Consider the following 15,859-nt stretch of genomic DNA (forward strand, 5'->3'; position numbering starts at 1 on the left):
TACTAGAGTCATTTTGTTTATAAAACAGTTGAGGAATTTGCCATTTAACATGGACACTGCTGAGATATCAGTACATGCTCCTAGCAAGTTACAGACCTGCCATGCATCAAAGGGAGAGGAGGGAATATGAGAGAAGAGATAGTCACTGGTAAAGGATATGGCCATGCTTTAACCACTGCCCACAGCTTTCTGGCTTGAGTCAGCCACAGGAGGTGTAGCATCCCCAGAGTTATCATCAGCATCTTCAGCATCATGACTGGTGTTCGGAGGCAAGGCTGCACGCACCAGCTGCTCTGGGATCCAAATTGGAGCCTCCTTTTCCTGTGGAAAAACACATACAGACCCCCTACTCCATACTAACACTGGATCTGCTCCATTGCACTTTCCTGTGAGGATGTCCTTCCAAAGTACTAAAGGCTTAGGGGGAGCAGCAGCATCACTTCCATGTCTGTCTGCAGCTGATTTACCCGTTTGGTCCAACATTGAAAAATTCAAAATAAAGAGAATGGCGTTGAGCTTATCTTTAGGGGACCTGAAGGTGTCCCCTATTCCCCCTTTTTGTTTATAAAGCGCATTTTTTATTGTAAGATGTGCGCACTCCACAACACTCTCTCCTTGTGGGTTATAGGGTATTCCATGTATCAAGTGAATGTCAAGTTTGTTTTGTTATGTTAAATTTGAGGCAAAGAGTTAAAGCATTCACATGGAACAGCTTATGATAATGTCTCGCCTGTTGCACTGGGTCCTCAATGGCAAAGACAAATTCTCCTCTGGTTAAGGAGTCTGCTAACCGATTACTTTTTGTCAGGGGGCCTGGTAAGGTTGTATGAGCTCATATGTGGCCAATATAAAATGGAGCCTTCCTGTCCCAAACTAATGTTTGGATTTCTTGTAATGCCTCAGAGATAGTAGACCTGGCATTAATAGAACCCACATTTTCAATGATAGAGACAGCTTGCACCACATATCTACTATCTGATAAAAGGTTGAAGGGTTCTTGATGAAACATTTGAAATGCTTTTATCACTGTGAGCAGCTCAGTTTCTTGGGGAGAGGAGCTTTGAAATAGGAAGGTCCAACTCTCTTCTTTGGTAACTATAGCTCCTACTCCTTGCTTAGATCCATCAGTGAATATAAGCCTTACATTACTGAGGGGTTTATGGTGAGTGATCCTAGGGTATATGATTGGATTGGATAAACTGAACTGTAGCCATGGATGTGATGGGTAGTGGCTATCAAATTGAGTGCACGTTATAGTTATCAAAATGGCTCAGTCATCATCACAGGCTGCTAGGCACTTTATTTGTTCCTGCGTATATGGTGATATTATAGTATCTGTTTGTTTACCAAATGCTGCTATACTAAGTTTAATCCCTTTAAGTATAATTTGTGCAATGGCACTTGGGTACCAGGGCAAGACCTTCCCTGGAGAGTGGGTCAAACTAACCCATGATATGGGGCCAGATTGCCAAAAAACTGCAGTGGGAGCTCGTTTTTCGGCAAGGACACAAAATAGCAAAGGTTTGGAGTAGTCATTTCTGTCTATCTGAGCAGCTTCTAGCCTTTTCTGGATCAGACTGATGGCTTCTTTTGCCCCCTCAGTCAACTGACGAGGAGAGGTGAGGTTAGGGTCTCCTTTAAGTGTCTCAAATAAGGGTGACAATTCCTGATCAGTGAGTTTTAGATAGGGCCTCATCCAATTGATATCTCTTAACAATTTTTGAAAATCATTTAACGTGTTTAGGTGATCCGTCCGCAGGGTTATCTTTAAAGCTCTGACTTTAGTATTCTAACCTAGTTCCCAAATACTCTTTAATGGGCGTCATTTGGACCTCTTCTGGTGCTATGTGTAATCCGAATTTCTCAAAATGTTTGAAAAGAAAGGAAAGGGCCTTCTCAATATATTCTTCTTTTTTATGGCACAGCAAAATATCATCCATATAATGATACACAATGAGCGGGGGAAATTGTGTTCTAACCTCCTTCAGGGCTTGGTCCACATATAATTGGCACATTGTAGGGCTGATGGCCATGCCCTGAGGCAATACCACCCACTCATAGTGTTGATCCAGACAAGAATGATTAATGGTAGGTACTGTGAAAGCGAAAACATTGGGTGTCCGGGGGGGTGCAATGAGATGGAAAAGAAACAGTCTTTAATATCGATTACCACAGAGGGCCACCAGAGGGCAGGGCTGAGACTAAAGGCAGCCCCCAGCTGTACTGCTCCCATGACCACCATCTTTTCATTAACCGCTCTTAAGTCATGTAACAATCGCTATTCCCCCGACTTGTTCTTAATCACAAAAATAGGCATATTCCATGGTGATGTGGAGGGCCGAATATGCCCGGCGGCAAGTTGCTCTTTTACTAACGTGTGGGCAGCTTCACATTTTTCTTTAGGCAGGGGCCACTGAGGAACCCACACGGGTTTACTGTTTTTCCATTGAATTTTTTAGAGGTTCAGTGGCCCCTAAAAAAAAACCCAGCCCCGGCCCACCTATTCTTTGAGAGAAGTAATTAGTCAAGGGAATAGGTTCAGGGGTGCCCTTCAGCTCTTGTCCTAGGCCTCCCGTTCCAGGATAACCAGACTTAGTCATTAAGGCTTGAGCTTCCTCAATATAGAATAATTCTGGAGTCAACTTCCGGTTCATTTGGGCCAAGACATCCCGTCCCCACAATGAAATGGGAATCTTAAGGACACATGGCTGCACAAGTCCATGGTGGCCTTCATCATCCTTCCATGGCAGTGTAGCTGCACTGCACATGGGTCTATGAGCAATCCCTAATCCTCGAAGTGTTTGATCAGTCTTTTGCACAGGCCAATCCTTAGACAATCAGCTTCATTGATGATACTGCGATCTGCTCCAGTGTTCAATAAGCCCATGAATTTCTTGTCTCTTATCCAAAAAGAGTAAAAGGGTCTATTTTCCATGCCTAGCGTGACGCATGCTAGAGGAACTCCAGATGAACAGAACCCCTTCTGTCCCCGCGTAACCTCATGGCTTCCAAAAAGCTTGTGACAACTAGGCAATACCAGGATTTGAGCTATCTTATCACCTGGACTAATAGCTGTAATTCCACGTGGGGAGGATACCAGGATTTTCACCGTTCCTTTATAATCAGCATCTATAACTCCGGGGTGAACAAGGAGTCCTGATAACGCCATGGAGCTCCGTCCTAGCAGAGAGGCCCACGGTGTCCTCAGGTAATGGACCCTTAAAATCTGATTCGACTACCTGGGTCCCCATCTCTGGAGTCAGTATGAGTCTGGTGGTGGCACGGATGTCCAATCCTGCACTCCCTGTTGTGGCTCGCCTTGGCTCGTCGGCGGATAATGCGAGCGAGCCACCTGTTGGAGCACCGCATACATTTGAGGGCCCTGGGGTGTGGGCCCCCCCTTCCCATTTTTTGACCCTCTTGGAGGCAGAGAGTTTCCTTGTATATCCCTTATTGAGTGACATTCATATGCCCAGTGGGCACCCTTCCCACATCTTGGGCAGATACCCTGGTTTTTTAGGCTCTTGATAGGACACCTTTCTCTCGGGGCACTCACGCTTAAGGTGTCCTGGCTCCTTGCAGTAATAGCAAACTCCAGGAGTACCCCTATGTTTATATTGTTGAGCTCCCTGAAATCCTTGTAAACCTTGAGTGATAGCTGCAGCCATAACCTGCCCTTGAAATAACACTGTCGTTGATATCCCTGCAAACTTTAATATATGTACTCAAGTCTTTGCTTTTCCAAGGTCTGATGGCTTCTTTACACCATTTATTAGCTTGCTCATAAGCCAGCTGTTTTATCAATGGCATGGCTGCCTCTACCTCCCCAAATATTCGACCAGCTGTTTGCATCAGCCTCACTACCAAATCAGCATATGCTTCATTTGGTCCTTGTTTTACCTTAGACAGCTGACCCTGTAAATCCCCACTGCCTTGAATTGTCTTCCATGCTTTAGTGGCCACCGCGGCTATTTACAGATACACCGCAGGGTTGTATTGTATTTGGGCCTGCTTTCCCATGTACGGTCCTATTCCCATTAACATTTCTAGGTCCCACTGAGGATTTCCAGCCGCTGCATTACGGCGGGCAGTGTCCTCTGAGTATTCTTGCCAGGCTGTTTTCCATACTAGATATTGCCCTCCCGACAAGGTTGCGCAGGCTAAGTTACCCCAGTCTCCAGGACTAAGTTCATTCCTGCTATGGTCTCCAACAAAGATACCGTAAAGGCTGCCTGAGGGCCATACTGCATGACTGCTTCCTTTAATTGCTTAACTAGTTTAAAATCAAGAGGCTGATGATACCGCTGGTTGTTTTGGTCCTCTAAAACTGGAAAGGCAGAGGCCAGGTCATGATCTCTCCAGCTCGAAACCCTGCCACTACCACATGTGGTACAGCAGCTACAAGCTCCTTGGCACGCCATAGGATTATATGGCGGAGGGGCACTAGGCGTCGCTGGAGTCGATAGTTTCAACTGTTCAAAGTTGCAATGCATTTTACGGCCTAACTCCTCCCCTGACATTTCTTCTTCCTCTTCACTAGAACTACCCCCCTCTGAGGCACGAGAAGACCGCTCCTCTTTCACTTCCTCCAATGCCAATGCTCCCTCTTGTAGAGCTGATTAATATTTGGGTTTAGGCCCCACCAGTCATCCCCAGACTAAGGTCCATATTGCCAGGGACCCAGGTGGCAAAGGGCGTTTTATTGTCCTGTTTCTTCAAATCCTCCCCTAAGTGGTCCCATTGAGGTATGTTTAGCAAGCCTTCATCTAGGAACCATGGAGCCGCCTTTTCCACTGTATTCAAAAAGGCCCGAGCAGTTTTTGCTTTTAGTGAAGTTCCATTGGCTTTCAGCAGGTCTTTTAAAGACTCTTCCAACCGCACTTTAGATACTTCAGATCCCATTATGAACACACAGACAACAGACGCGGACGTTAAAGACAGTAACTAACACATCAACTGTTTACACGCATATGCTTCAGTCGACATTTACTTCCCGCTTTACCGTGGAATTCCCACTTTTGAACGTGGCCTTTACTCCCTGCTTTACCGCGCAATTCCCACTTTTGAACGTGGCTAATGTCCCCGCTGACCTGCGGAACTTTACTCCCCGCTTTCCTGCGGATTACCTTGCAAGATTCCTTTATTTAGTTCCCGGGTGCCGGCGCCATTTATCGCCCTCGACCCGCAAGGACGACAAGAAGCCCCAGTTCAGATGTATCTTCTCTCTCTTTATTTCCGCAAGTCTACACACTTATATACGCTTACCTGACCAGTCAGCGAGCAGGGTACAGGAGGGAGCGAATCAGGCTGCACACCTAAACGAACAACTTTGCTAGCAACCAATGCTGTTTACTTCCTCTTTGGGCATTCTGCTTAGTCTCATGAGGCAATCCTAACCTGGCAACTAGCCAGGCGCCATCTTTTAATGGCGGAGGCCGCCCTGGTCGGGGGCCTGCCTCGGACGCCTAAATGACGTGTGCTGCAGTCCTTTGGCTCTCACTTTCTCTTGGGCTCTTTCAGGAGGGCCTTTTTGTGGGTGGCGTCTTCGCCCCCATGGTTCCCTCCTTCCTTCTTAGGTAAGGAGGGTTTTGTTCTTGTTTTTGTTTTTGTTTTTTTGTTTCTTTTAAAGGTTTATTTATCCTTTTAAGGATATTTATTTATTTGAGAGTCTCCATCCGGGGCATGGGGAGGGTAGAGGGAGAGAGTAAGAATGTCAGGTACACTCTTCACTGAGCCAGGAGCCAGACTGAAGGCTCCATCCCAGGACCCTGAGATCATGAAGTGAGCCAGAGTCGGGAGGGGGACGCTTAACCCTCTGAGCCCTGAAAATGGGCTGAGAATATGTAGTAGAACACTGCTGACTGTACTGTTTGTCACTTGACTCATTCAGAAAATTACACAATTCCTCAAAATAACATGCCATGCCATCATTAAAATCAGTAGTCCCAGGCAGGAGAGAGATTGTGAATGACTGCCCCCCACACAGGGCACTGGTGTCTGGACAGGGTCTGATGGAGCACGTGTAATTAAGCCTTTGGTCTCTGTGTTGTCACATGTGGATTTAGCTTTCCAGGGTATGCATTGCTGTCTTTATTTTGTCAGCACACTTCTCCCTGCCTCAGGAGCCTGGGAAGGGGCTTCGGCCTGGGGTATGGGCAAGAGGCCAGGACTTTAGGAGAGGCTGCTCCAAAGCTCCTGGTGGCAGAAGAGCAGAAGGGAGCAGGGGAACTGGGGCCAAAAGAAAGAGGCCCGCTGGCTCCCAGGGCACTCCAAGCCTGGAGGCATAGCAAGCAGCACTGGCAGTTGCAAGCCTCAGTGTGGGGAACTGCATCCCTGGCAACGGCTTCGGGACTGGGTCCCCACTACAGCCCCTTAAGGCAAACTTGCAGGGCCTGGAGCCCATCGCCACTTGCCGGAATCACACGCTCCACCTCGCTGGGCCACTAGGTCACCAAGAGGCCCGCACGCCCCCAAGGAGCACACACTCCATGACATGCACTCAGTAGAGGCAGCGCAGGTGGGAGCTGGTCTCAGGAGACTGGCAGCTGTGGAGGCTCAAGGGGCGGCGGCGGAGGCAGTGGCGGCACTGAAGGGTGCTCAAGGCCCAGTGGCCTAGGTAGGGCTGAGGTCCTGGGCTGTGAAGGGAGAGGGGCGGACCACGAGGACTCCACCTATGGCGTTACTCCTCCAAGCAGTGCTGGTTTCGGCTTTTGGGGGGGGGGGGGGGGCGGGGGTACAGCCCATCCTTGACCATGGGCCACAAGAAGAGCCTGACTAGGTACCTGCATGGAGCAGAGGGAGTGGAATGGGAGGAAGGGCTGGGGGCAGGCAGGGACTGGCACTGGCTGGACTCTGGGGTCACCCGGGGTGGGGGGAGGCAGGCATTGTTAAGATGGAGTTCCCGGGGCTGGAGGATATCCTGGCGCTGGGGATCGGGATTGGGGCTGTTCCCACTGCTGCAGTCCTGGGGGCTCGTCCTCAGGACCCCTCCGTGACTGGGTGGCTCAGTCAGTTAGGCATCTGCCTTTACCTGGCATCCTGATCTCATTGTCCTGAGACTGAGCCCTGCTCAGAGAGGAGGCTGCCTCTCCCTCTCCCTCTGCGTCTGCCCACGACTTGTGCTCACTGTCTCTCAAATAATAAAATCTTTTGAAGAAAGTAAATATAAAAGTTTATTTAGCATAATGTTGAGAAAAACAAGTTCAATCTTTAAGAAAAAATGATGATAGTGATAGGTATAAGTATCAGTTTAAACTAGCTTTGTATGACGGATCTCGATGAATCTTTGCATCCATGCCCTGAGGAATGAATCCATGCTGTCCCCACATCACAGAGAAGGACACAGAGGTTTGGAGAGGTGAAGTAATTATCCAGGCAAAGAGTAGAAATTGGAAGAATGGAAACTGGTCCTGTTCTCTTCCAGAGGCTCAACTGGCAACTTGTTTTTTCCATTTCCTTAATAAACATAGACTTTTTAGACTACGAACCAGTGCTACATTCTGTCCCTCCAGGATTCTCCCCAGGCCCCATCAGAGAGGGCTCTGGGGCCAGATTCTCCCTCCCTGTTCCAGGGGCCCCGGGTGACTCCTTCTGTCTGTTCAGAAACAAGGACACAGAACTCTGGGGAGGGACCCTTCCTTGGCCATGGGTGTCCACCTCTGCTTGGCTTTCCCATGCCCTTCTGGAAGGTGAAGTCAGAGTTAGAGGTTGAGAGGTGGCTGGGGAAGGAGGAGGAGGCCAAGGGTATCCCAGCCTGGTGATTCCACTTACCTGCCAGACCATTCTTCCCAGGTCCATCCAGCATCCCATTGATCTGCTGCGACTTCTGCTGCTGGTGCTGCTGGTGCTTCCAGATCCCTGCCAGCACCAGCAGGAGTGTAGGAGGGATCTGCCCTGTGGGGACCCAGGAATCTTGTAAGATGCCTCCAGCCCTTTCCACAGGTGCCCAATCCCCCATTCCTTTCAGGGTGCCCCGGAGCTCAGTTGCCCAGTCCTGTATAATCCCTCACTTGATCACCTTTCCCATAGTCCAGGAATCTCTCAGTCTTGCCAGGGGCCCAGAGCTCACCCCACAGTTCATGGGGTCTTCCTGCCATCTGGTGCCGGAATGCTGATGTCGGCAAAGGGCAGGGCATAGCACAGGCCTGAAACAGGAGGGACCTGTGGTTGTCACCTGGGCTGCCATTAACAGGGGTGAGACATGAGGCACTGGATCTCCAGAGACACTGAGCCCCTGGCGGTGATGACGTCAATGTCTGCGTGTTCTCAACATGTGACTTCTTCTTGTCCTCCACACAGTTATGGACATGGGCATGGACACTCCCGGTTCAGTGAAGGAAATGAGCACCAGGCCAAACAGCAGGTAAGCAGGACAGCTGGATCTCAAACTCTAGGCTCCTGGCTTGTCTCCAGGGGCCACAAAGGGTTTCATAGATGGGAGACTGACACTGGCTTTGGGGACCCCTCATCAACTCCATGACTGATCTCACCTATTTGAGGCCCCCAAACTCTATTCCCTGCTTCTTTCCCTGCTCCCGATTCCAGTTCTAATCAAGGTGACTCTGGCCATCTCCATGGAAGTCCCTGACCCCCTTACAGGTTGGGCCTCTCTCCTGTTCCCTTTTGGGATAGTCTGACTCCACCCCTTCCATAGCTGGTCTCCTTCTACAACCAGAGCAGCCCAACTCTGGGGTTCTTGAGGTGGACAGCGGCATCTAAGCAGAATTGAATACTTTGTTTTGTTATCCTTGTTTTGTTGTTGGCTTATTTTTTATGGTTTCTGTATGTGTATGTTTAGGATATTGTTGTAACTGAGGGTGGCAGGAGTGGAAGTGGGTGGGAAGGATGGGGTGGCTGGGGAATGGGCATTGGAGAGGGTATGTGCTTTGGTGAGTGCTTGAACTGTGTGCGACTGATGAATCACAGACTACCCCTGAAACAAAAACTACATTATACGTTAATTAGAAAAAACAAGCTTATGTTCTATTTAAGCAGTACTAGAGTGGTTCCTGTTTACAAGAAATTTACACAATAATAAAGTGGTGGTTTGTAGAGCACTGGAAATCAGCTGTCTTGGGCCAGAAGGAGTTGAGGAAACATTTGAGAGTCCTAGGGAGACACAGTTTAGGAAGTTCAGCTCAGGACAGGCCCCAGGAGAGAGAGAGGATAACAAGGGGTTTGTCTAGTCTCCTGGGTCCCTGGCCCTGCCCACATGCTTGGCTGTCCCTACCCAGCACAGATGGAGCTGCCAGCTCTCTGGGTGTTATCCTAGATCCGCCAGGGGAGAAGCTGGTGAAAGTCTTCTCTTAAAATGCTCTCATTCCTGGAGGTCCCCCAGAAGATGACATGAGAGTCTGATTGGACTGTTTCCCTGTAAAGTTTCCTCATGTAAAGCCGAAGCTAGTGCATAGGAGGGTCACAAAGAGAAGTGACAGATCTACTCTGTCGGAGGTGTTCCAATGTCTCAGCCAATTGGGGATGATTTTGAGACCATGAAGTCTTCTCAGACTAATACTGGAGGATATTCCAGCCCAGAAGACATATTTGATTTCAATTGTATCATCCTCGTATCATTCAGTTCCAGTGTTGCTCTTTTCCTTTTCTATTTCTTTTTTATTTAAGATTTTATTTACTTATTTGACACACACAGAGAGATCAAAGTTGGCAGAGAGGCAGGCAGAGAGTGAGGGGGAAAGCAGGCTCCCTCCTGAGCACAGAGCCCGATGTGGGGCTTGATCATAGGACCTGATCATGACCTGAGCCACCAGGAGCCCCTCTTTTTTCTATTTCTTTACTCCTGTTCCCATGATAGAGGTACTTCTTAATTTCTAAACATATGAGAATTTCTAGTTCACTTTTTATCAGTGATTTCTAGCACATTATATTACCACAAGATGCTCTGTAGTTGCCTGAATTGATGCATCTGAAACAAAATTGAAATTTCCCTTATGGCTAAAGTAAATTGGGCGTATTTTTGTAATGGTCTCCTATGTGCCTAAAATCAGTGGATGTGGATGTGGACAGATGTATGGAGACAGCTATGGGATTCAGATGGTTTGCCATTAAGATTTACATCTTGTGGATGTTCTGTCTGGGTTGAGTTGCTGAGAGAGGCTCAAACCTCCTACTCTGGTTGTGTACTTGCTTGTTATTGCAGTTGGTTCTCCTTTCCTTTCTACATTGTTCAGCCAGTGGCTCTCAGACGGGAGTTTGGAAGGGAAGGAGAGAGCGCCCAGAAGAGGGAACAGGGACCTGGGTTGGAGGAAGTAAACAAGAAGGATGGCTAAAGATCCAGAGAGGATCTGTCGTTGCGATGGCATGTGTTGGGGTATCAGGTGGGAAGGGGCTTTGTACCAATGAGGTCACCTGTGGCATCCATGTTGAGCTACTAGGGGCAACGGCAGGGGATTGGTGGAGAGATTAGAATGTTTCTAGGTTGCTAAGGAAACGTTCAAACCTGGGAAGGCTTGGTGGAGGATGGATTCTCCACACCAACTGCTCCTGAGAGTTCACTTGACCTGCTAATGTGTCCTGCTGACCTTGTCCTTTACTAACCTGCTGACCTCCTAACTTTTCTGAACCGTGCTACTTCCCCTTGAGTACTTAATCTGACCCTGACACCGCCTGACACTGTCCCTGACCCCTCCTCCTGACCAACACCTTCCCCATCCTACCCTCTATTTCTTCCCTATTCCCCTCCCTAATTACCACCCTGCCCCTCCCCACCCCTTCCGAACACCCCCACCCCACCCTCCCCTGCCCCGCAACCATCTCCACTTCCTCCCTGGGCCCACAGTGCCCCTAAAAAGGACCAGGACATGATGGTGCAAAGGCTACTCTTCTGGCTTGTCTTGCTCCAGTGTCCCAGTTCCCCAAACCCAAATGTGAGTAAATGTGACACTTCACTTCTCCTCCTTCCTCTCCTTCTTCTTCTTCTTCTTCTTCTCTTCTTCTCTTCTTCTTCTTCTTCTTCTTCTTCTTCTTCTTCTTCTTCTTCTTCTTCTCCTTCTTTTCTTCTTCTTCTTCTTTCTTCTCTCTCTTCTTCTTCTTCTCCTCCTCCTCCTCCTCCTCTTCCTCTCTTCTCCTTCTTCTTCTTCTTCTTCTTCTTCTTCTTCTTCTTCTTCTTCTTCTTCTGATATGATTTATTTGAGGAATAGAGAAAAAGGGCTCATGTGTAGGGGGCAGAGAGGGTGGGAAAGAGAAAATCCCAAACCAGCTGTGCAGTGAGGACAGAGCCCAAAGTGGGCCTCAACCTCAGGACCATGAGATCATGACTTGATCCAAACCAAGACTTGGTCACGTATCTGACTGAGCTACTTGGGTGCCCATAAGCTGCTAGTGGTTTCTTCCTTCCGACTGGGTTATTTAATCACAGCTTTTTCATGGGGTTCTTGAAGGTAACTTCAGAAACGAGAGTTCTTCCTGATGACTGGGCACCACAGGGCAGGTTTCAGGGTCAACCTGAAGGTGTTGAGGCCACAGCCATTTCCCTCATGTTTCGGGTCCTGTCTGTGCTGCTGGGTCCAAGAAGCACAGCTTTGGTAGGATGGAAACCTGAAGGCACCAGGTTTATAGTGTCAGGAGGAAGGATTTGTGAAGATAGGAAAAGCCATTGAGCTCTTTGTCCTAAATAGGGGGCTTGTGTGATATGTACATTATATCTCTTTAAAATTGTCTTCAAAAATGTCAGGAACTCTAATTTAGTAGGAGCTAGGGGTGCTAGATTGTCCCCTGGGATCCTGGTGAAGATCCTACTGCAAGCCTGGTAAATTCAGGGTCCAGCTTCTGTTTAGTTTTGTTTTTGTGTCAGCGCATTGTTTATATTTGTAAAGTTTGACATCCCTGGGTATCTTAAGCATTGGTGTTGGGACTAGAGTGTTAAGAAGTGAAATATCCTTTTTGCTCTGCTTCTTGGTTGGAGGCTGTCCCCAGGGACTGTGTGTCCCACCAGGTCCATAGAGACCTGAGAATCCCAGAAGACACTAATAGACCACAACCTGCTGGGATATATGTCACAGGAAAATCACTAGGAGTGATGTGATTAGGAAGTGAATGAGTTGTTGTCCTTTCTTTGACCAAGTATGTGCAGTGTGTTGATTTTCCCAAAATAAGAAAGTTCTGGATGTCCTTAGGATTGTCCAAATATAAAGAAATACGTGGTTCCCAGCATGAATATTTCACTCTGTCATGAAAAAGTAAACCCTGTACCCCCAGGAGAAAGAGAGAGAGAGTCAGCCAACAGTTAGGGAACACCCCTGGAAATAAGTAGACTACTTTAGATCCGCTTGCACCAGATTATGAAAGAGGGATCTGGGAAGTGTCAGTAGTCAAGAAGGATGCTTGTATTGAGGCAGACCCATCCCACATGAAGACCTCTAGTCAAAGTAGACCCCATTCTGTTTCATTTGAGTCTTCAGAAGAGGGAATTTCTTGGTCGTCTGGATTGGAATCATTCCCCTCTACCTGGGCTGCATCTCATGGATCAGTTCACCTTTCTCACCCTTCCTCATCTCTGAACTCTTGCCTAAATGAACTGGTGTTGCATTTTCCCACCTCCACCTGCTCATGGCCACTGTCGGAGAACCTAGAGTTTTTGGCCCCACTGGCTGTCCTCTAGTTAAGACTCAGCTACTGATATCAGCATCCAGACAGCTGCCAGATGTACTGTGTGCCCACAGCTGGGCGTGTTTTACATTCCTGACAAGACAGCCTCTGTCTTTTGTGCATTTGATCCCCATGACCAACCATTGTGCTGACAGCTACTGCTCTCTTCCAGACCTTGGCTATTAAAGGCAGTGTACGTTTCCCACCAGCACACATTTTCCTGACCTCAGCTGTGAGGGCTGAAGAGGAAAATGTTTTAGATTTCAGTAGCTCCTTTCTAGAGAGGTGTGTTTGCACAAAATTCAAGCTTGGTGTGAATTAGTATGAATTGCATTGTTAGTGTCTTTTCTCCTGAAATACTTCTAAGTGTAGTTTTTGTAAAAATGATGTGTTCCTAGCTTCGGTGTTTGTATCCATTTTTTTGTATTATAAAAATGCTTTTTGTATTAGAATTCACAGGCACCTGGGGTGGTTCAGGCAGTTAAGTGTCTGCCTTAGGCTTGGGTCATGATCCCAGGGTGCTGGGATTGGTTGGGCTCCCTGCTCAGCTGCCACTCAGCTACTCAGTCTCCCTCTGCCTTTTCCCATCTCTCTTTCAAATAAATAAATACATTCGTTAATATTTTCCCTGTTTAGAAAGTTAAATTTTAAGCTGCTCTTGCATGATTTACTTACAGTACCAAGAAATAGGAACATGAATTGCTTCCATTGGCTTTTTGGAGATACTAACCCTCACAGATATGCTTAGAACATACATGATCACCTGATTATGTACTTCAGAAATCTGACATCTGGGTTTGCGATTCAGAATCAGAGTGAGCATTGAAAGAAAACATCAATGTTTTTTCAGAAACTAATCATATATTTTTAACTCTGATTTATTTTTATTGGGCAATAATCACATGTCGTATTAACGAGCAGCCTCCTGTCTCTCTCACTTATGTCCTGATCTATAAACATGTGTCCATATAATGTGCTCATTTGTACCTCTAGTACAAATTCTATTCATGCTTTCCATGTCTCATTCGTCCTTAAATTTTGGGTGTAGTTTTGGAAATGGTCCAAAGGAGTTTTTCCAGGTCCTCCATGGATATACAATAGAAGTCACTGACTCCTTACCTATTCTAAGTTTACATTGACTTACCTTGTTTATTTTATGTTGGCTTATAAATTCTCAAGTTCTGTTAGCTATAGAAAAAAAAAAACAGTTGCAATGTGCTTGTAGATAAAATAAAATCTCTTAAGATTTGTCTATTAGATTTTGCCTGCAGCTTTAGTGTGTCATAATGTATATATGATCACAACATCTTTTCAAAGAATACTTTTTGTTGATATTTGACATAGGGAAGCAACAAGGAAGCCATCATCATGGTAAGTTGGTAAACACACTCATCACTGCCAAAAGTTTGCCCCAGCTCCTTGGAAATGCCTCTGTGCTCCTTCTCCTCCAGGAGGAGCTAGTTAAGAGGTATGCTCACCTCCTGGAGGCTGACTGAGGGTTTGTAAAGTTGTTTTTTTGTGACAGGTACACAGTAAAAGTCTTTGAGATTCCTCATTGTCTCAAATGGTATTTCAGCTGGTCCTTTCCTTGCCTGATCCTTTCTGTCTTGGCCCTCATGGGATTGAAGTTCTGTGGAAGCTTCTCATTTTAACTGCCTTCTTGGGAACTTGTGCCTTTCTCATATACCTCTGGAGAACCATCCTCGCTGTAAGTATATTAATGTACCTTCTGTACTTTCACTCATAAATAAGCAAAAAATGTTAGAGTCCCTGGACATTTTTATGTCCATTCAGTACTACAAATTTCCCTCTACTATGTCAATTTTGATTATCACCTAGATTGATGTAGTTTTAAATTTCTATTGAAGTGCCTTCTTGATCCATATGTACTTTTTTTAAGTTCAAGCATAATTGGCAAACCGTGTAATGTGACTTTCAGGTGTACAACATGACTCCGCAATTCTGTACATTTCTCAGTGCTCAGCAGAAGAAGTGCGCTCTTCTTTCCCTTCACCTCCTTCACCCATCCCTCCACCCACCTGCCCTTCCACCCATGTCTTCTTTAGAAGTGGGCTGTTGAATCTCTCTCTCTCTCTGGTCATTTCTCCAGCTATCTTTCTGTTCTCGATCTCTAGTTTGAGTCAACTGGGGTCTGAGAGTATATTTCTGGTGATTTCGATTCCTTTGGTGGTTCACATGTGTTGTATGGCCCCGAATTTTGACTCTCTTAGTGACTGTTTCATGTCAGCCCGAGCAGAATGTCTATACCTCATTGTTGAATGAAATATTCTGCCAATGATAGTGGATGGGGTGGATGGGTGATGCTGGTCCGTTCACGTGTGTTCTCATGGATCTTCTGCATCTCTGGGTCTGTCAATGAGGGATAAGAGGATTTTGAATTCTCCAGCTGTAGGAATGGATTCATCTGTTCCCACCAGCAGTATTTTCAGTTTCTGTTTCATGTGCTCTGACACTCTGTTGTTGATGCACACGCATTAGAAATTGTTGTGTCTTTTTGGAGAATTGACCCCTTCATCATTGAAATAATGCCCGCCATTATTCCTGACGGGTTTCCTTACTGTGTGGTGTGTGTTGAAGGACCATTTCACTGGCCACAGATTTCTAGCTCGATGTTCCTTTAAACAGTATAAACACTTCATCCTTCTTGATGGCATGGTTTCTGAAAAGAAGTGTGATGTCGTTCTTATCCTTTTCTCTGGATAAGGTGTTACTGCTCACCTCTCCCCTTCCCACACCCACTCCCAATCCCTGCTCCAGATTTCCAGAACAATTTATTTGTCTTTAATGATCTGTAGCTGAATATTCTAGATTAGGAAACATTGGTGGTTTTGGTTTATTGTTTGTGTGTGTGTGTGTGTGTGTGTGTGTGTGTTTTGGTATTTATCCTTCTTTCAATGTTTTGATTTTCCTGGATCTTGATTAGGTAACTCCATTAATTTCAGACAATCCTCTGTCATTATTCCTTCAAATAGCTCTCCGTCCACTCTCCTATAGGAATAGGTATTCCTGTTATGTGTGTGTTACACATTTTGTAATGACCTATCAGTCTTGGGTTTTCTGTGTTGTCTGTGTAATTTTTGTCTTTGTGTTTCTCTTTTGGAAGTTTCTTTCCTGTCAATGATTCTTTCCTCTGGTTTATTTTGAGTCTCTTCATGAAGCCAGCGCAAGCACTCTTGATTTTTATAATGGTGTTGTTGTCTTTCTAGACAACATGTTACAATCTTAGGGCTTCCTA

General features: G+C 46.5%; 1 protein-coding gene across 5 annotated transcripts in view; it reads left to right on the top strand.

The window, feature by feature from the left end:
* The first annotated feature begins 10,749 nt into the window (after nucleotides 1-10,749).
* The window catches only part of LOC123391633 (transport and Golgi organization protein 1 homolog), a 42,564-nt gene continuing 37,454 nt past the window's right edge, over nucleotides 10,750-15,859 (top strand). Inside the window, exon 1 of one of the 5 annotated variants that reach the window (XM_045078489.1) lies at nucleotides 10,750-10,883. In XM_045078489.1, the coding sequence (XP_044934424.1) occupies nucleotides 10,818-10,883 (66 nt within the window). In that variant the 5' untranslated portion in view covers nucleotides 10,750-10,817. Of the gene's footprint in view, nucleotides 10,884-14,152; nucleotides 14,312-15,859 lie in introns of those variants that run through there. The other 4 variants (XM_045078491.1, XM_045078488.1, XM_045078490.1 and 1 more) reach the window with 4 other exon arrangements.

This window comes from Mustela putorius, unplaced genomic scaffold (assembly GCF_011764305.1).
Source record: "Mustela putorius furo isolate JIRA1106 unplaced genomic scaffold, ASM1176430v1.1 tig00000271_pilon_pilon_pilon, whole genome shotgun sequence".
Lineage (NCBI taxonomy): Eukaryota > Metazoa > Chordata > Mammalia > Carnivora > Mustelidae > Mustela > Mustela putorius.